Source organism: Symphodus melops (genome assembly GCF_947650265.1).
Source record: "Symphodus melops genome assembly, chromosome: 13".
Taxonomy (NCBI): domain Eukaryota; kingdom Metazoa; phylum Chordata; class Actinopteri; order Labriformes; family Labridae; genus Symphodus; species Symphodus melops.
The window spans coordinates 24,816,664-24,837,793 of NC_136703.1; the positions used below are offsets into that span (position 1 = coordinate 24,816,664).

General features: G+C 46.3%; 1 protein-coding gene across 2 annotated transcripts; it reads left to right on the top strand.

The window, feature by feature from the left end:
- Positions 1 to 1,445: 1,445 nt before the first annotated feature.
- On the top strand, positions 1,446 to 21,103 carry LOC306833920 (monocarboxylate transporter 1-like). 2 transcript variants are annotated; one of them, XM_079359555.1, is made up of 5 exons: positions 1,446 to 1,724; positions 10,846 to 11,116; positions 15,967 to 16,110; positions 16,320 to 17,141; positions 17,233 to 21,103. In XM_079359555.1, the coding sequence occupies exons 2-5, from the start codon at positions 10,900 to 10,902 to the stop codon at positions 17,520 to 17,522; spliced, it is 1,473 nt and encodes a 490-aa protein (XP_079215681.1). In that variant the 5' UTR covers positions 1,446 to 1,724; positions 10,846 to 10,899; the 3' UTR covers positions 17,523 to 21,103. The 2 variants fall into 2 exon arrangements, 1 of the variants encoding a protein (XP_079215681.1); XR_013780429.1 differs by lacking the exon at positions 1,446 to 1,724 and having other exon boundaries at positions 17,233 to 20,650; positions 20,731 to 21,103.
- Positions 21,104 to 21,130: the final 27 nt, after the last annotated feature.

A 21,130-nucleotide genomic window follows, 5' to 3' on the forward strand; every position in this document is an offset into this window, starting at 1 on the left:
CTGTGATTACATCAACAGTCATTATTGATAAAAAAAAAAAGGGTCAAAGTGCAGAATGAAAACGTGGTGTGAATTTTTCCTGCTGCTGCAGCACTTGCTTGCAGACTTCATTTCATTTGATAATCATGTACTGTCTCTCTGCAACACACCCTCTTTACCTCAAGGGATTTCTCATTTGTGCAATTGTCTTGAAGAAAGAGAGAGAGAGGGAAAGAGCAGGATTTCCACACATTATTTGTCAATGTCGATGATGTTTAACAGCATGATGCAATACATTAAAACACGTCTGGCACACAAGTCCTGTCTGCATGAGAGGTGCTGATTGGACTGCATGAAACCGTGTGAGGGGTATTGTGCAAAACATAATTTTTTAAAGGTTGTTTTTGGGGCTTTTTAGTCCTTTATTTAGAAATCGGACAGAACTCAGGGAGAAAGAGAGTAGGAAGTGACCTGCCACGGGTCAGCTTAGAACCCGGGTCTGTCTGCTTGGAGGACTTGAGCCTCTGTGCAAGGGGCACACACATTAATCTGTTGACTACCTCCTCCAAAAATCATTCTAATTAAACACAAACCTGCATTTTTACATTTTAAAAGACGTTTAATGAAAAGACCACTTTCTTTTTTATTCCAGAGCTGCAATCCAATTTTACAAGATTTGGATATGACATGTCAACAGGAGCTATTCAGTGTTACAAAAATAGTTTTAGTCACTATATTTTTATTAACTTTTCACAGGTTCAGAGGACAGTAAGGATAAGAGAAATACTATTCTTTAAAGGAAAGGAAATTGATTACCCTGCTTTGACCTGTTTCCCCATCATGACACATTTGACAAACTTCATGACATAAAGAAGACATTCAGCAATAATTTAAACACTCCAAAAACTAAATACTTACAGCCCTGGTCAAAACGGACAGTAGGCATATTTTTTGCACAGTCAGCAGTTTCAAGCTGTTACAGCACTGTTGCACTGGATTGCATTAGCCTTTCAAACAAATAGTCTCCATCAGGTACTTTCTATTCCCTGTAAATTCTTCTAGTCTAATCGCATCTACAAGTTACATTTATGAGAACTTCTCATACTTAAATTGTATTTTACAAGTGACAGGCTGTGTAAAAGGTTGTTTCTGTTACACGGTGAGGAGAAAGCTGTAGTTTGTGTGTATGATTAACACGTGGCTCAGTTCTTTCTTATCTTGTTTTAAGGTATATATCACACACACAGAGTACACCTTTACCTTTGATAGTCTACAGTAAGTACACTTTGAAATCAGTAGCCTCTATTGCCCTGATAAGACTCAATGCGCTCGTATTTTCTATAGTTATCTAAAGTATTGTACACGGAGGTGTCGGTACATTAAAATGTTTTTGAATACTTCTTCAAACGAGTCGTATTTTAACTCTCTTTAAGTACGTTTCAGCAGAACAACTAAACCACACGAGTCATCTCCCCCCCTCTGCACGCACGTGCATCTGGTCAGATTCCACCACACGCGCTCGGGCTCTCACACGCATGCGCGGTGGTTGTAGTGTCATCATCATCACCATCCCAGAAGTTGGCCAGTCTGCGCGTGTGGTACCCTGTGAGCTGCTGCTGCTGCTGCTGCTGCTGTTGGTGGATCTACGTGTAGCCAAAGAACAAGGACACAACGGACGAAGCTCACACACGCCGAACCGAACCGAAGCTGAAGCGGACGGAGCCGAACCTTCCAGAGCACCTCGGGTGAGTGAACGAGCTTAACGGTGGACCAACCGTCCCCCGCGTGCTGTATCGAAACAAAGAGCTGCTGTTCGAATTAAACGGCTGTTTTTTAAAATCTTTTCTCATCTCAACTTCATCTGCCAAGTTGTTAATTAGCTCCCTTTCCTCTATATTTCCTTTTACTACGACAGGGCTCATGATTAAAATCACGGCGTATATATAGGGCACTGTTAAACTCACGTTGTTTTCATTGAGCGTGGCGGTATTATCACGTGAAGGAGGCCGGAGACTGACCGTGTCCGAGCGGCCGGTGCTGCCGTGTTTGGCAGCCTGTCGCCCGGGGACACACAGCCAGTCGGCACGGAGCCAAACCCCCGGACAGCGTATGGACACAGAGCTTTGATTTACACTCAGCAGTGCATGTGACCGAGCGCGGCCTCTAATGTGTGTTTTATCTGTTATTCACAGAGCTGAATGAGTTTCACATGCTTGCAGTCTGTGAGGGTCAGACCCAAGGGCGTAGGTTTTGTTTTCAGCACTGGAGGGGCTGCAGGACCCCCCCATTAGGAAATTCAGTACAGTAAACCATGAAGCTGATGTGCTGCTTTGTGCACAAGCACAGTTAGTGTGTTAGGCCCTGTGTCCACCCTTTTGATGCATTTTTATGGGAGCATATATGTTTGAAAGTTGTTTTAAACGAGTAGAGAGCGTTCGGAAAACAGCCGCCTGGAGGAAAAGCACAGCGGCCGGTGTCTTTTTTTTTTTTTTTTTTGCAATCGCTTTGAAGTTTTTGCTCGAGTTGAAATCCTTTCCACATTTCAGAAAGTCGCTGTTGATGTAACCGGCGCTCTTCTCCACATATATACGACATTCCCCCACTCACTTGTTTGATCGGTAAAACAAACAATCGCGAATATAAAACGTGCAGCAAAAAAGTAGGCTGTTGTCGACAGACCGTTGTCATAGCGACAGGATGCGACACGTGCAAACAAACGCTTTATTTATCTAAAGGACACACAATGTGTTGATCATTTTGTAAATTGATAACTAATTGGCACTTTTAGATAAAATGAAGGAACCATTTACGGACCAAGTATGAGAGTTATGCCGAAGTTCCCTTGAGCCAGGCATCAGACCCCCCCGCAGCAGCCCGTGGCGCCTTGTGCAGCCCTCCTCACTCTGACATGTCCTCCTAACGTGTCCAGTTTGTGCCTCAGTGTGTGAATGCCACACTTACAGACCTTCCACCCGTCGGAGGAAACCCAATAAAATCTAGTTACTAATCTGAGTCGCTGGTTAGGAGCCGAGAAATGCTCATCCACAATTGTAGCCCCTTGATCAGTGCTCATCGGAAAGATCCCATACCAGCCCCCCCCCCTCCCTCCATTGTCCCAAAAAGATCTGTCTATTAATAAGACTGGGACCAGGGGGATACTGTCTACTGGTGGTGCACTAAGTGAGTGATTGCTATGTCATTTTCCACTTGGCAGGGTGACGTGGAGGAAGCTCAGTTTCACTCTGCTTCGAGCTGATAAACTTTTAGAGCTTTATTGAAGTGTGAAGAAATACAACAAAATCAAGTGAGTGCATTAGAATAAAAAACTAAGCAAATAATTAGTGCAATTATAAAATCATTTACATTAAGTACACATGTTTGAACTCAGAGAAGGCAGGTTCCTGTGTGTCATTAGAAAGCAGCCGCTGCACAGAATGATTCCTGGATGTAGTTGTAGTTATATATAGATAAAAGTGATTTACAGCCTGAGCTGTGAGTGTAAAGTTTCTGTCGTGCGGTAAGTGGACTGGCTTTTATGGGTGTTGTCCTCTGGACTTGGACCCCTCTCTGCAGGACTGACTGGTTGAATGTTTCCCTCTGGGTGTCACTAAACCTTCATGTGTTGGTGACGGAGCAGTTTTTATACGTTTTGATTTTTCCGTAGCATCTCAGACGTTGGCGTGTTTCACAACAAAGTACGGATTTTAAAATGGGGCTTGTTTCTTTCTTCGTGCTGTTACCGACATGTTTCTGTTTGATGATGATGATGATGATGATGATGATGATGCATCGAAATGATGATGATGCATTAAAACGAGTTTCTTGCGCAAGTTCTGATAGTCCGGTTTAGTTTGCTGAAGGCAGCATGTGTTCTTTTGTCGGGCGTCGTTGTGCAACATTTATTGTTGTGTGTTGATCTTTATTGTCACGACTTGTTTCTGTTGAAGTTGATCGAGGAGACGTTTGAAGTGTAACTGGACGGATGTGTGGGGTTTTATGTTCGGGACTATCAGCTTCATCGGTGAAGATTCAGATCACACTGGAAGTGTTTGGACACTGGAGGTGTGTGAGCGGAAAGCTGGTTATGGATGCAGCTCATTATGAGGAATTTAAGACAGTAAATGAGTGGAGTCATAAGAAAGTGGTGTGTGCTAATGATTACGAGTAGAACCAGATGTGAGGAGCCTGAAGACGTTCATCTCTGCCAGGCTTCAGTCTTTTAAATCTGAGAAGTTTAAACGCGTTTCAACATTTTACAGATTCACCGCTGCCTCCACGTGCAGCTTGTTAGTTCACATTAATCGTGTCCGTGATGGACGTTGTTAAGTCCTGAGGGCTTCACTGCACAACAAGAAGGTGGACGCAAAAAAAACCAAACACAACTGTGGAAGTTGTTGTTGTACATCTGGACCCTTTCGCTCCACATGTTACCAAAAGGCGGCTGTGGCTCAGTGAGTCGTTGTCTCTCTAACTGGAAAGTCGAGGGTTCGATCCTCAGCTCCTGCGAGTAACATGTCCGATGTGTCCTTGGGCAAGGCACTTAAACCCCGGATTGCGGGTCGCTGCTCCGTCAGGGTTCATGCGGGTTGCTGCTCCCTGTGGTCGAGCGCTCGGTGTACTGATTTCCCCACGGGGATAAATAGTTTCAAAAAAAGTGGGGTTTTAAAGAACTAGATGATAGATAGATAGATACTTTATTGATCCAGAGGGAAATTCAACTTGAGGGGAAGAGCTTGAACACCTCTGTTTTATTTAAGGGAGATGACAAAGACCCCGGTTTGAGTCTAAGAACATTTTCAGCCTGTGACAGAAAGCAAACGTATCAGTGCACGTTTGTGTACTTGTTGTTGTGCACATGTTCAAGCAGGTGTGTGTGTGTGTGTGTGTGTGTGTGTGTGTGTGTGTGTGTGTGTGTGTGTGTGTGTGTGTGTGTGTGTGTGTGTGTGTGTGTGTGTGTGTGTGTGTGTGTGTGTGTGTGTGTGTGTGTGTGTGTGTGTGTGTGTGTGTGTGTGTGTGTGTGTGTGTGTGTGTGTGTGTGTGTGTGTGTGTGTGTGTGTGTGTGTGTGTGTGGAGGATGCATGGGGCCACATCATGCCTGTGAGCTTTGCGAGGTCGTTAGTGCTAAGCTAGCATGTATCACAGAGCCGTTAAAGTGTCGAGAACAAATCACGCTTAGTGAAAGGACTTAAATTACACAAACAGTCTCTGTGAGGTGCGACCTGATTGGTGGCTGCCTTAAACTAACCGGAGTTAGAGTATTCGCACAGTCATGATGACTCTGTGTGTCAAGAACAGAAGGAGGATTTCCTTCCTCTTACTCGTCACAGTGTTTCCAAGCATGGCTGTAGTTTCCCTTCTTGTATGAGCAGCTCCACTTCGAGGATTAAAAACCCCAAACAGACTCAGACAAAGCAGGCCGAGTCTGTGTGGTGGCTGCAATGATCTTCTAGTTGGATTAGACGGTTAATCCAGAAAGCATACAGTAACTACAGGTGAAGGCTCTGGCACGTTTGCATCAGTTGTGTATTAATTCATCTGATCGTGATGAACGTCTTTGATTGGATGAAAAGGATGCAAACATTTAGAGCGTTTTAACGTGAGTCGTTCTCGTCCTGAGAACGATTCTTCCCCCCTCTCCTCCTCCTCCTCCTCTGCTGCTCGGTCTGCCTTCACATCACTCACATCCTTCTGTACCTGAGTACCCACTGCTGTAGAGCCGACGTCACTACGCACTGTTTGGTTAGCATGCCCGCCAAAAAGCAGGAAGAAGAAGAAGAAGAAGAAGAAGCAGCCACACACAGACTGAGTCCGACCTGCTAGCTGTGGATGTATTTTGGTATTTGTCCAACAACAACCTCCCTCTTCCTACTTCCACTTTTGTTTTTTGTTTTTGTTGAAGTGACAGGAGGCGTTTTCGTCATGTAGCGCTCCACTTCCTCGTTTGAGTTCACAGTTTCGTTTACGTCTCCCGCACGCATAAATCGTGCCCGAGGACACGGGGCACGGTACACGATCAAAGGAGCCGGACTCTTACTGGGATCCTGGCTCAGGTCCAGAGTGTGAAAGGTGTCATGGACGTAGATCCTGATCTCTGACTGCACTGTGGGAAGCTGCTCAGGGCAGAGAGGTCTGAAATCTACGCTTTAAAGGATTGTTCAGGTAACTGCAGAATTAAAGGGAGCGTTTGTTACTCCTTAATGAATGGCCTCATTGAGAAGTTGTCCTGCTTCGCTGGTACACAAACACACACACACCCACACACACACACACACACACACACACACACAGTGGCACAGACACGGGACACCTAACAGAGCGGTGGGACTTCAGGGGAGCTGGAAACAGAAATCCATTCCCACTGGGGAAGCCTTTAAAGTTAACCGTCGTTACATTCCCCCTCGGTCTGTTTTCCATTTTAACGGCTAAAGTGGGTCCTGTGTGTGTGTGTGTGTGTGTGTGTGTGTGTAAAGCTTCAAGCCCACGCCGCGCTCCATGCTTCAAGTTGTGCGTGAGCTTCTTCATGAGTACAGTTATGTAGCTTTAGCTCAGTCCCTCCCTTATTAGTTAGCGTTGAAGAGCCTGTTAAGCTAACCGCTCTCACGCAGCACACACACACATTTATTTAAAAAAAAGCAGCTATGAGTTATCGCTCATATTTTCTCAACAGGCGACCTTTGTTTTCAGAGATTTACATTCGCCACCCGTTCGCAGCCTGCAGCTGTCTCTCTCTCTCTCTCTCTCTGTCTCTCTCTCTCTCTCTCTCTGTCTCTCTCTCTCTCCCTCTCTCCCTCTCTCTCTCTCTCTCTCTCTCTCTATGTCTCTGTCTCTCGCTCTCGCTCTCTCTCTCTCTGTCTCTCGCTCTCTCTCTCTCTCTCTCTCTCTCTGTCTCTCTCTCTCTCTCTCTCTGTCTCTCTCTCTCTCCCTCTCTCCCTCTCTCTCTCTCTCTCTCTCTCTCTCTCTCTATGTCTCTGTCTCTCGCTCTCGCTCTCGCTCTCTCTCTCTCTGTCTCTCGCTCTCGCTCTCTCTCTCTCTCTCTCTCTCTCTGTCTCTCTCTCTCTCTCTCTCTCTCTCTCTCTCTCTCTCACCACAGAGTAACCACAGAGGAAATGATAATCAGATTCATAAAATGTTCCAGAAGCATCACTGTTTGTGTAAATGTTGTTAAATTTGCATTATTTACATCACTGAGGAAAAACACACACACACACACACACACACACACACACACACACACACACACACACACACACACACACACACACACACACACACACACACACACACACCCGAAGCCTGACTGAGGAGGGTTTTTTGTGCATGCCAGTTTTTTGCCTTCGATAGTTTAGTCAGAGTCAGATTAGATTATCTGAAGATCAAATTGAGTTAAACAGTGAAATAAGGAAATCAGAGAAGGGAGGTCGCATGTTCTTCTGAACTGAGTTTGAATCCCTGTTTGATTAATGGACTCAAATTGAGGCCGTTTATAATCTCGTTAAAGAAAAACTTGCAGTTATTATTTATTTTCTTCAAATGAAAACAAATGTGCTCGCTGTGAGACGCCGCCTCACTCTGATTGTGCATGCGTGTGTTTTTCAACATACGTTCAATCCCTGGTGCATCAGAAACGAGTGGAAACAGCCTCTGTGCCTCCTCTGCTCTCAGGTGAGCATGACGGAGGACGGAAAGTGTCGTCTGCACGTGTAGAGGCGCAAGTCAGCCACACGAGGGGAAGACAAGAAATGAGCAGCTGGTTTATATAACTAAGCCTCCTGATGACCCCCCAGAAGCCCAGCATGTATATTTATATCATATAGGCCTGAACACGGCTGGAGCACGTGGAGAAAGTCAGAAGGAAACAGGAGCTGTCGGAGGGGTCGAGGTGTCAGAAGAGGAGTGAAACCCAACGAGTGTTCGGTTTTTATTTGTTTGGATTTGAATCATCTTTGGACAACGGGACGATTTATTCAGCTCTCATTTCTTCTTCTCTGATGTTTTCCTTCCTCTGTTAATGATCCATCTGTTGAGCGCCGTTTAAGTCTTAAGTGAGTTCACTTTCTAGGAACACAGTTGGACGGGTGGGGGGGAGGGGGGGGGGGAGGGAGCTGTCCGATCACATGGTGGTTATTCATCATGTCCGAACTAGACCCCAGGTCCAGGTCATGTTTTGACCTCGGGACACGTTTGAGGCTCCAAATCGAAGGTTCCTGCATTTTTTTTTTATTTCTTCCCAGCACACCTTGTGTTTGTAAAGTCGACAAACAGCTTCACTAACGTGACTCGATCATGCTGAATGTCTTTTGCTCGACTTACCGATAAATCACCTTCATGTTTTTTTGTGGTAGTTACGAGGCTTTGAGAATTGACTAAAACCTTCCAAGTACCACTTTTCTATGTGAGCGGTTCATATCCGAAGTAAAGGAAGAGGCTGGTTAAAGCATTAGTCCCTGTAGTCATCACATTCCTCCTCGGGACAGGAAGGTGGCTGTGCAGGCGAGGTCGGCGCCCTGTGATGAGCCGACCTCAGGATGTTTGTCAGCAGAAGAGGAACGCTTGGATTACACTTATTTTATTCTCTCTTCTCAAACTGTGCTGTAGAGAGAGAAGACATGAATGAATGTTTGCACACGCGTGTGAGAGTCTGCACGTCTGTGTGAAAGGTGAATATGGCAAACAAGTCTCGAGAGGCCCAGCGAGTGTTTCCAAGTCTCACTCTCCGTCCTTCCACCTTCCTTCACCTCCCTATAAAACGTTCATAAAGATCGTTAAAGACTTTGTTCTGTCCCGTGTTCGTCGAGAGCTCCTGATTCCTCGACCCGGTGCAGAACTCGCTTCCTACCTTTCCTCCTTTCTCTTGTTGAATTGAACGCGTTGTTGCTTCTCTCTCGTGCAAGCCGTCACCAGACGTGCACTGATTGAAGTCAGGCTCGTTCTGACGTCTGCTGCAGGTTCAAGTGGAGGCCGGCTGCTCAGCGACTCCACTGAAACTGACACCGACACTGAGGCCAGTGTGACCACGTGGGAAGTCCCTGAATACACGCGGGCATTACTGTGTTTGATGTCTGACGTCACGATGTACGTGTTGACTGTAGTCAGACGTCTGTCGGCCTGGATTACTGACCTCGTGAATCAAGTTTAAAAAAGGCCGTTGCTGAAATGGAAGAGTCACTATTGTGAAAAATGAAAGGTGATGGTTTTTCTGCGTCTGATCTTTTGTTTTCTGATGTTTCCGTTTTTTCACACGACGTCGCACGACGTTTATTCTTCTTAATGTCAGCGAGTCACTCGAAGATGTTTGGTCTCTGCACGTTCTGTGCTGTGATAAAATATCAACTCCCAACTCTTTGATCTGTCTAAGAAGGAAGCCTTTTGGGGACCGTTTGACCAACTTTTATTGGTGCACATTTCTTTATTTTATTCCCTGTAGGATCTCGTCTTTAATCCCCTCAGTTGCCTTTTTGGTTATTTGGACATTTTGACCCATAAAATCAGCATTTACATCAAAAAAATCCCAGATGTGTCCGTTTGTACGTATCACGTGCTTTTAACGCGGTCGCCATGAAGACGTGAACGCTCCCTGCAGCGGTGTAAACCAGTTACTGTAACAAGCTGACTGTGTGTAATGATCACAGGAGCTCGCTTGTTTACAGCGTGATCCAGGCTTAATGCCGTGTAGGGCAGCATGACACCTGGCTGTTCATTAGTCATTGAATTGTTGATTTGTGATCGGAGCGCTCAGCTGCTCTTCACACACACACACACACACACACACACACACACACACACACACACACACACACAACATGCATATGTGATGTGAAGTGGCTGCGCTGCGTGCTTTGTGTCTCTGTCTCCAGGAGTCCATTTAAGGTAACCGTCCCAAACAGTGGCTGCCTTGATGTGAGAGTCGGCCATAAATAGCTCCGCTTTATGCAGCCTGAATGGAAAAAAAAGATGGATGCATTCATTAAACAAGCCCGGGGTTCTTCCAGCTGCGTGGATCTCCTGTAAATGTGTCTGTGTGTCACTGAAATATTGAATATAATGCTGCAGTGAGTCCAGCGTTGCATGTGGAGCAGGGAGCTTCGCGGCGTGCGTGCAGGATCTGGATGTGAGATGAGGTCGAGCCGGCTCAGTCGCTGGATGAGTTGGCACTCTTCAGGGGATGTTTGCTATTTTTGCATGCACTTGGAAGCATTAACATTTAATACTGAGTGGGGAAAAAATGTGCAGTTTTGGTTTGAAGGGACTGGGCTCATCGGGTTGTTATGGCTACCAGTAAGACCAGCAGCAGGTATTTGGTTTCCTAGCAGTGAGTATGTGGGACATAAAGTGAGTCAGACTTTAAGAGGAGGCACAGCTCAGGTGATTACAGGAAGTCTGCAGCAGGACAGTTGATTTAAGTGTTCAATTCATTTCTTAAATGAGCACAGATCTGTTTGCTTTATTTCTATATGAGGAGGATTCACAGCCTTCTGTGTCTCATGTGATGCTAAACTGATTGATTAAACATAAAGAAAAAAATGTATATATATGGATTTGTGATATCGATCGCTAAGCTGCTTTGAACTCATCCTTCTTGCAGACATTATAAAAAAACAAACAAATGTAGGTGTGTTGATATTCTACATCTGAAAATCTTTTTTCTTTTTCTCTTTTCTTCACCGACAAAAAATGTAAACCATCTGTTTGTCAGGTCCTCTGTCTTACTGCGTCCTTTATTCAGGATGTGTTTTTGTATTTGTGTATTTTAAGGCTGTTTTTACCTTCAGTCTACAGTCCCGTGTAGTCATGACAGCTAAACAAACGTTCCTTCAGGAACATTTGACTTTAACTGTTTTCTCTCTGCAGGTTTTGAAAGCAGTGCAGCTCCTCGGCTGTCTTCCACCTCCCCGTCCTCCTTGGTCCTCGTGGTGAGCAGCCATGCCTCCAGCATTAGGCGGGCCCGTGGGGTACACTCCTCCTGAAGGGGGCTGGGGCTGGGCGGTGGTCGTCGGCGCCTTCATCTCCATCGGTTTCTCCTACGCCTTCCCCAAATCCATCACCGTCTTCTTCAAGGAGATCGAGGTCATCTTCGACGCCACTCCCAGTCAGGTGTCCTGGATCTCCTCCATCATGCTGGCTGTCATGTACGCCGGAGGTGAGTCTGTTTTTTAATGTTCCTCCTCTGATGGAAACAAGAAGTCAAACTTTATTTAACAGGAAGCAGACATAAGCTTTTCCTTTTCAACCCTTTTATCCGAGGTTAATCCCACCTTGTGTGGTTACGGATTTCTCAACCTCAGTCCATAATCTCTGATTTGTTGGGACAGTCTTAGAGGTGTGTTGTCGTCCCCGCTGGATGAAGACCAAAAACCTGACTGGCTGAGTTGAGCTGATTGCTGGACTGAAGTTTGGCCCTTCAGGCAGCAGATGACACTTTGCTTGAGGCACGCCATCTTAAAAACTGTAACGCACGCCAACAGCATGACAAAGATGTAAAAATAATCCGACCTCTGATGACCTTTAGTCTGTATATGTAATTGCATCGTCCCTTTCAGCTCTTATAATAACAAACTAAGAGCAGGTAGCTCAACAGAAGAAGACGTGAAAAGACGTGAAACCTCTGGTCTAAAAAGCTTCAGAGGACGTGCGGTTATGACGGGAGAAACCATCGGAAAGGGTTATTTTTAAAACCCCGTCGGCTGGGTTCACATGAAACTTCTCTGCAGATGAATCCATTGGATTATAAACCCTCCGTATATAAACACCTGAGGAGTTTGCATCAAACAAAAACACAAGCGGCAGCATGTTGTGCTTGATAGCGAGGGATTCTCTTCTCTCGCTCGGACTTTATGTGGAGGGGAAAAAGAAAAAATACTCGGGAGCTGACGGGAGAAAGTCGGCATAGTGTCCGAGTGAAACGTGTTAAACTTCAGGAGTCCTGTGCACGTGTGAACGCATCATTAGTGATGACCTTTCTGCCCATCCTTTACTCCTCCATGAGCTTTACATACAGGAACAGGAAGCGTTGAAGTGCGAGTGGATCAAACAGGAAGCTTTATACAGTAGGAGTGTGTCTTTATCTCTCACTGTAGTTCATCCTTCACCGAAGCAGAACACAAACAAACTCTCTCGTCTCTCCTCACTTACATAATCAGCTCTTCATCTCTCCGCTCCGCTCACAGCTTGTGTAACACTTGGTGCTAAATGAGAAACTAGAGATGAGAAAAACATGGCCACCGTTCACTTCTTATCTTCCAACTAAACCTGCTGGTTAAAAACAAGAGACACCTGAGACGGTGTCTGCGAGGCTGCTTGAACAAGATCAGCTATGTGTTCATTGAATCAGCTGCTTTATCTGTCCTGCTGCAACAACAGAGCAGGATTAAAGAAGGAGTCGGATCCAGTTTGAGATGAGCTAAAGTTTCATCTCAGGTTTCTCTCTCTTTCTCTGCACGGAGGCACAAAGAGTGCTCTCTCCTCAGTGTTTCCAGTCGTCGCTTCCTACGTGCAAAAAAGCACATCATCATCTGTTAGAGTCTTTTAAAAAAAGCTCGTCGTCATCTTTAGTTCTGCCTGACTCAGCAGCTTTCAGCGTGTGCAGGAGGAGAGAAATGTCAGACCAGGAGCCAGATGTTTGAGTAGTTTATTTTCCCTCCATTATATGTTTATACTCACTGTTTCAGAATGAGCTAAAACAAGCAGTTGCACGCCTCAGGCCTGCTCACACTGCAGAGACGGCGATAAATCACCAGGACTGTGTTACTGGCTTGTTGCACATGGGGCGCCGCACGTACACACGCAGCCCATCCTGACTCATACAGCTAAAGGTGCACAGGATGTCCTGCAGCCCCAGGTTATATGAGCCGCGTCATGCTAATCATGCTAATATAGCCGACACTATTGAAACCCGTTGTGACAGTGATGGGAGAGGATTCTGTGTGAGTGTCATAAACACTGATGGCTGACTAGGAAGCGTCTCAGCGCTCGAGTGGATCCCTGATTTAAGAGATCAGAGCGTCTCATTCCTGCATCTCACGTTTCTGATGGGACCATCAAACGGTGACCAGCGCGGCGAGGACAGCGTCTAGACTCCAGTATAGCAGCTATCGGATATAGGTGATGCACCATCAGTGTGTGAAGTTGTGTGTGTGAACGGGCGAAAGCAACATTTAGTGTGTAAATGAGAATAAGCCCGTTTGACTTTCCACCCCGAGAGGATGAATGAACGCCAGACGTCGGCTTCTCGGACACAAACTCGGACTTTGTGATGATGACGGATATAAAACATCCACGTGGTCCCGGAGCATCATCAGCCGACGTCCTTCCGTGCTTTTCATACGAGCAGAAGACTGATGACGTGCACAACGAGCTGCTGAAGTTCCTGTGCTGACAGTTGGGTTAAATCAGCTGTTTCCTCACGTCCCTCATCTGTTCTGTTTGTGACTCAGCACCAGCTGCTCCCCTCGCTCACACACCTCCACACCTGAACGTTTCTGGTTATGAAGGAGGAGGAGGAGCAGCAGACTGTGGAGCTGCAGAGGAAGAAGAAGAAGAGAAAGTGTCTCTGCTAAGATTAGAGCTGAGGAAGAAGCTCGTCACAGCTGGGCTTCACTCCTGACGTCTTCTCCTGGATGCTGCGTCACAGCAGAGCTGAGGTCGTCTTTTCCTCCTCTCTGTTTTTGTTTCTGTCAAAAGAGAGAAAGGGAGTAAATGAGGCAGGAGGGGCGAGGGAGGAGGAGGAGGGGGGAGTTTATATAATCTCACTGCCCTCTTTGTGATTTATTCATGTGAGCGTTGAGTGGCTGCAGAGTCATCGCTGTCCTTGTTTATTTGGCGCTCAGGAGAAAGGTGGTCGTCTTTAGTATGCGTCCTAAATCTCTCCTCCTTCTGTCCTCGGTTTAAATTCAACATGGCACCCCACTTAGACTCAGGGGGCTTTGTGCGAGGCAGGCAGACCCTCAGTGACGGACTCAACTCTAAACTAGGTGTCCCAGAGAGAGAGAGAGGGAGAGAGAGAGGTATGTGGTGAGTGCGTGAGTGAATGCTCGAGTTCTCTGCGCCCCCGGACATTGTGGTCAGCTGCCAAGTTTCAAGGTCAAACCCTGTGTGTGTGTGTGTGTGTGTGTGTGTGTGTGTGTGTGTGTGTGTGTGTGTGTGTGTGTGTGTGTGTGTGTGTGTGTGTGTGTGTGTGTGTGTGTGTGTGTGTGTGTGTGTGTGTGTGTGTGTGTGTGTGTGTGTGTGTGTGTGTGTGTGTGTGTGTGTGTGTGTGTGTGTGTGTGTGTGTGTGTGTGTGTGTGTGTGTGTGTGTGTGTGTGTGTGTGTGTGTGTGTGTGTGTGTGTGTGTGTGTGTGTGTGTGTGTGTGTGTGTGTGTGTGTGTGTGTGTGTGTGTGTGTGTGTGTGTGTTTGTGTGTGTGTGTAAAAGGCTCTCACATCTGCAGAGTGAATTGCAGCTTTTGTTTTCCTCTCTGTGCCAACTTAGTGTCTCTTCTGTTAAATGCGATAAGAGGACTTGAGACCGAGTGTTCTTCGCTTTGATTTACAAATAACAAACAAACAAATTAAACTGAGCATCAAAAAATGTCTACAGTTCACTGAGCAGAAGCTTTTATCTAAAGCGACACAAGCAAGGACCGATCCAGGACTACCAACGAGCCCCAAACCTTCCCCATGTCGTCTTTGTGTCTGTGCATTAATAAGACTTATGAACAGAACCACACGGTTGGACTCAACAGCTGCTCTCTGAAGTTCAGCTCACATTTTAGAAATTCACAGGTTTATTGCAGATATCTCTTCTACATAGTCCTTCCCTCCCCCCTTCATAAGTCCAAGGTACTTGGTGCACGTGCCCCATGTGCAGGCGCTATAGTTAGGCGACCCGGGTTCGGGTCCGGGTCCGGGTCCGGCCTGGGTGTCCATTTCTCATGTGAATCACTGGTTTTTATTTACATCCTCCTGTTTAATGGATTCTAATAAATCTTTGCTGACTGGGCTAAATGTTTGAGCTGCAGAGGAGTCTGAGGCCGGAGCTGCTGAGCAGAGCCAGTGTCAGCCTCCGTCCATGTGAAGGCTCATTCATGGAGAGGCTGGCACGCAAACAGAGGCACGTGAAACGCCTCCGCTCCAGCCCGCTCCTCTCCGCTGCTCCCGTCTTCTTCGTCTCTTCCTCTCATCTTTCCCTCCCCTTTTTTATCCTGCTGTCTTCTCTTCACGTCACATTTCTCCTCCTCTCTCCTCCTCCATAGATTCACTCCTTTATTCTCCTCTCTTCTAATCTGCTTGCGTCTCCTTTTCTCTCCTGCTGTCATCGCTCTCTCTCTTTGATCTTTGACCTTACCCTGCACTTCCTGACTCCTCCTCACTTCCCGTTCTCTTTTCCTCTTTTCTTCCTCCCTCTTTTCCTTCTTCCTTCCCTCATGTAACATCCATCCAACAGGGCACCGTTACACAATCGCTCATGGTCATTAGTGTATTTTTGCCACCACAGCGCCCCTGTTGGTGCACGGTGGAAATGATGCTCAGACTCTATCCGACTCTTCAGCTTTTGTTTCTCTTCTTTTGAAATGTTTTTATTTGAGTTGTTACAGATAATTATTCTTTGTTTTCCAGTTTATTGATGAACTGATTGATCAGTGAACTCGACAAAGAGCAGCTTGACTTGTTTTGCCTGAAACAATATTCAGATCAAGAAAAACAACAAAGGTGTCAGAGCTTCATAATTAAGACGACTGATCCTTGTTAGTGATCCTTTTTTATTTATTATTATTGGTTACTCTGTTGAATATTTGTTTATTGAAATGATTTATATCAACAAATGAATTATTCATATTTATGTTCATGTTGATTATAAGATGATTGTTTGTTTAAAATGCCACAATCACAAATCTCTCTCTCTCTCTCTCTCTCTCTCTCTCTCTCTCTCCCCCTCTCCCCCCCCCCCCCCTCTCTCTCTCTCTCTCTCTCTCTCTCTCTCTCTCTCTCTCTCTCTCTCTCTCTCTCTCCCCCAGGTCCGATCAGCAGCATCCTCGTGAACAAATTTGGTAGCCGACCGATCATGATCGTCGGCGGCTGTCTGTCGGGGACGGGATTGGTCGCTGCCTCCTTCTGCAACACAGTGGAGCAGCTCTACTTCTGCATCGGAGTGGTGGGAGGTCAGTCTGCTTTCACTCTTTATGTGTTCAACAAATAATTAATAAGTGCACGACAAGCCAGCGACTTTATCCCGTTTTTAGCGAGGCCGCTTGATGTCACCGGCTCTGTTTAACAAATGTACGATCTTCTCTGTAGGAGGTTTAACATCCTCCTCGCTCCATGTTTGATCTAAAAACATAAACTGAAAAGTCTTCACGTGTCCCTCCAGGTTTGGGTCTGGCGTTCAACCTGAATCCTGCCCTCACTATGATCGGTAAATATTTCTTCCATCGTCGGCCCATCGCCAACGGCATCGCCATGGCTGGCAGCCCCGTCTTCCTGTCCACACTGGCTCCTCTGAACTCCTGGCTGTACGACGAGTTTGGCTGGAGAGGCAGCTTCCTTATCCTCGGAGGACTGCTGCTGAACTGCTGCGTGGCCGGCTCGCTCATGCGCCCCATCGGACCCAAACCCCAACCGGCCAAGTCCGACTCTGAGGCGGGCAAGGCGGCGGCGGCGGCGGCGGATTCGGTCCAGCCTCAGCAGAAGAAGAGCGTCCTGCAGACCATCAACTCCTTCATCGACCTGACGCTGTTCAAACACCGCGGCTTCCTGCTGTACCTGAGCGGGAACGTGGTCATGTTCTTCGGCCTCTTCGCCCCGCTCGTCTTCCTCTCAAATTACGCCAAAAGCATGGGCATCAGCAAAGAGAAAGCCGCCTTCCTGCTGTCGGTGTTGGCGTTCGTTGACATGTTCGCCCGGCCCTCCATGGGGATGCTCGCCAACACAAAGTGGGTGCGGCCCAGGGTGCAGTACTTCTTCGCCGCCGCGGTCCTTTACAACGGGGTGTGTCACGTCCTGGCGCCGCTTTCTGTGGACTACACGGGTTTTGTGATCTACGCCATCTTCTTTGGATTTGCGTTCGGCTGGCTGAGCGCGGTGCTGTTTGAGACGCTCATGGACCTGGTGGGCGCTCAGAGGTTCTCCTCCGCTGTGGGTCTGGTCACTATCGTGGAGTGCGGGCCGGTGCTGCTGGGACCGCCGCTGACAGGTCAGAGATCCGACAACCACGAGAGAGCGTTGTTAGCGTCCTCGCCTATCGAGGCTTCTGACTCATCTCTTTCCTCTTCTGTCCCTAACAGGAAGTTTCTACAACTACTACAACCACTACAACTACACCTACATCACCTCGGGCGTCATCCTCATGGTGGCCAGCGTGATCCTCTTCGTGGGGATGAGCATCAACTACCGCCTGCTGGAGCGAGAGAGGAAAGAGGAGGAGAGGAGAGAGAGGGACCAGCCCAAGGAGGAGCGCACCGCCATGCTGGCTCCTCCCTCGCCTTCCAAATCCAACGAGGACGGCGACGAGAACAACGCGCCGGCTGCCGCCACGCTGGCCGAAATCTCCAAGATGGACGAGGACACCGTGTAGGGAGAGGAGGAAAGGAAACGTGAACTGGAAAGGACGCACACACCTAACAGAAACACACACACGAGAGATGCAGTTACTCGAGTACAAGCGCACGCCGTCTTTATAGGGACTTAACAACCTCACTCACAACCCTGAAGCCATAGAAATTACAACCGAGACCTGCTGCCGTGACCTCGACCTTTAGCGGTCTGTACAGCTCGTCCAGCAGCTTTTTTTTTTTGTTTGTTTTTTTCCACTGCGATGACGTCTCTGGTTTTGATATTTGACGTGCCTTTTGGTGAGTCCTCCAGGAGCACACACGCCGCTTAAATTAACAACACAACGACGCACAACAAGACAGAAAGACTGTAAGTTAAAAAAAAAGAAAAAAATATCCAGTCAACTTTATTGATCCCCAATGGGGAAATGTGGGACACTAAGGACTTTCCTCTCAGGGTTTTGAGCTGCCGTTAAGGTTCAGCCCGTCATACTCAGAGTCCAGCAGTGCTGGAGGAGATGTTGTTTGTGTTTCCTTCACATGGTCCTGTACTCGCGTGCTTTACCTCCTTAAAGGCCGGAGGGAGATTAAAGGACACACTCACGCTACTGTCTGTGCAGTCAATCTGTCTGTTCACACCCTGGATTAAGAGGTGGGAGTCAGTGAGAGTTACAGGCTGCCCCCCCCCCCCCCCCGACTAAATATTCTCCCAAGGACGTTTGATTTTCTGGATGTTTGAGGATAGAAACAGAGAAGAAGACAAACAGCGCCCCCCTGTGTTAGTTTATGGAGACTGTACTGTTTGAAAACGTTGCATTGAAGCGTTGAACACTTCTACCTAGAGATCTTAAAATCATGAGAAGATGTTTAAATTGTGGAGAAACGACTGTGCTGCTTTACACAGAAAAACAAAACTAATAATGAGACTTTAAGATCAAACTTCTTCTTTTTTTTGTAGTCGGATTAAGTCAACGTTAGCTCGCCATGTTTGGCCTGTTAGCAAACGATTGGTGATGAGAAGTCCCTGATGTCCAGAACCGCTCTACCTCAGCCTGAGCTCATCTGAACACGTTCGGAGTCGCAGTAAAGAACCCGTGAAAATGAGAATTAGCATTTCATTGTATTTGCGAAACGCTCGTTCCTGTAACTCACACATGATGGAGGAGAGAGAGGCAGAGTGTAACCATCCTGCCACACCACGTCTCATGCAGTATACCCCGCCCCCCCCCCCCTCCTCTGAGGCCAGGGGCAACCTGTGAGCTCACCTGGGCCGGAGACAACGGGGACAAACAGTGCAGCAGACAGCCGTGACAATACCCATAAGCCCCCCTGCTTTGTTTTTAAAAGGAGAGATCAGACAGACGGCAGAGCAGCTGCAGGAACTGAAACTAACGGAGAGAGGGAAGGAAAACTTAGAGAGAAAGACACGCACAAGTTTTGACCACACATGAGAATAAAAAAGGACAGAAGAAAAAAAAGTCAAACCTTTACGTTCTGGCTTCTTAAAACGAGCGACGCAAACAAAAACTCAAGGTCACAGGAAGGTGAGCAATGAAGGGACGTTTGAAAAAGGGGAGCAGAGGTGTGAAGTCGTCCTGATGGCAGCAGTGCAGAAGGTGCTTTTAATGCTGCGCTTGTGCGTGCACTTTGTGTGTGTGTGTGTGTGTGCGTGTGTGTTTTCAGCCCCACAAACGGAGCAGCTGTGTGTGTGTGTGTCGATGAAGACGAGACAAAAACTCACACGGTAACTCATCTCCGCCCCGCAGATTCCCGACCCGCTGAGCCACCAGCAGGATCGGACCGCTCGCAGTATTAAGTGACACCACGTGCAGGTTTTTTTTTCTGGCCGTGTTTGTAACACACCGATGGGTTAACACGGCGTGTGTGTGTGTGTGTGTGTGTGTGTGTATGCGTGTGCGTGGACAAACCTGCCAACATAAGAAATATTTCACTCTGATTCACACACACACACACGATCCGAACTTTGACAGGATTTATTCTTAGAGAAGTTGCATCACGTTAGTTTATATTGTAAATAACACATCGTAGTTTACAGCGATATCAACAAAACCTTTGTAATTTAAAAGAAATCTATGTTTTAGTTCAGTGAGTAATGACAATCTGACGAGTAATCTTTGTGATGGGGATGAAAGAAAATGTGAGAGAGAGAGTGTGTGTGTCAGAGAGAGAGTTTGTGTGTGTCTGTGTCTGAGAGAGTGTGTGTGTGTGTGTGTGTGTGTTTAAAGTGAAGCCAGGTGGGGTTCTTTCATTCATTCTCCTGCAGCGTCATCGTTTGTCTCGTTCATATCAGATTCATGTTTGACAGTCAGATGTTTTTAAAAATGCACCGATAGTTTTACTGCCAACATTCAAAGATGTCCGCCCTCTTCTTCTGCCTGAACCAGCTTTCCTTATTTCCTCCTATGGGGAAAATAAATGAAAGTTTTTTTTTTTTAATTAACACTAGCTTTAAAAAAAAAAAAAAAAGAAGAAAAGTTTAACCTAGAATTTTATATTTCTAAAATGCTGAACAGAAATGCGTTGACAGGAAGTTGATTCTGTTTGTTTTTCAGTCTTCATTTAAGCGTACCATGAATGATGGTAAACAAACTCCGACTGCACGTCAGGCCGATTCACACAGGAACCCAGAACCAGGAGATTTCCTGTTTAAGTGTCCATTAACCATGGCGGTCAAACTCGATTAATCACATTTTTAATCACGTTTTGAAATTCCATTATTCCTCATTTAAAAATAAAATCATTCGGCTTTTATTTCAGTATTTTTGTACTTTCTGAAACTGACAGTACTTCACTTGCTGTTTTGAATTCAACACTGCTTTTATTTTGAAATAAGGTAATAAAGTACGACATGAAGTTAAGTCGAGAAACAGGAAGTGACATCAGACAGCCCAAAGGAACGTACCAAAGGTCAACGTGTGATGTCATGAGGTGTTAATGACACAGGAAGCTTCCTGTTTTTGTTAAGTTTGAAAGTGTTTGAATTTACTTTGACCAAATGTAAGTATTAGTTTTCAACTCAAGTGTATTTTTATTTTTGGGCGGTCTCTTTTTCGAAGAATTGTTGGGATCAATAGAAGAAGATCTTCTGTTTGCGTCCACCTGAAGTATCGACCTGCCCGCAGACATGAAGGTAAAGAGTTGATGTAAAGCACGGCGTGCTGTCTCGGTGTGTCCACATTTCTGTGCTCTGACCTCAGAGAGTTTCTTCAGTTACAGGAGACTGAATGGTGACAGGAAGCTTCTACGTGTGTTTCACTCGACGGGCTGGAGGATTTCAAAGAGATTGTGTTGTTTTTTTTTAAACCTCTTATTTGAGAGGAGAGGTTGTATTTGTAGAGACTGAAACTAAACCCTTTGAAACACTGAATGTTGGTGTCGTTCAGTGTAAGGTTTTGGGAAAATGGTACTGTAAAAACAAACAGCAACTTTCTATGTTTTAAAAAAAACAACGAACAAATCATTAAACTTTGTGAAAATGAGGTGTTTTCACTTCGGTTGCAGTAGCTGTTTTTATGTTTGTACTTGTGAGATAATGTTTTTATGACTGCCAGTGCCGAGAATGAATAAACAATTTTCAAAACAATTACATTGTTTTTTTGTGTTTTATTTT

What these genes read in the sequence shown, in the direction of transcription:
- LOC306833920 (XM_079359555.1), top strand. Translation starts at nt 10,900, where the DNA reads ATGCCTCCAGCATTAGGCGGGCCCGTGGGGTACACTCCTCCTGAAGGG. An exon ending in GGCTGTCATGTACGCCGGAG is followed by an intron (nt 11,117 to 15,966) that starts GTGAGTCTGTTT and finishes TCTCTCCCCCAG; the next exon opens with GTCCGATCAGCAGCATCCTC. An exon ending in GCTGGGACCGCCGCTGACAG is followed by an intron (nt 17,142 to 17,232) that starts GTCAGAGATCCG and finishes TGTCCCTAACAG; the next exon opens with GAAGTTTCTACAACTACTAC.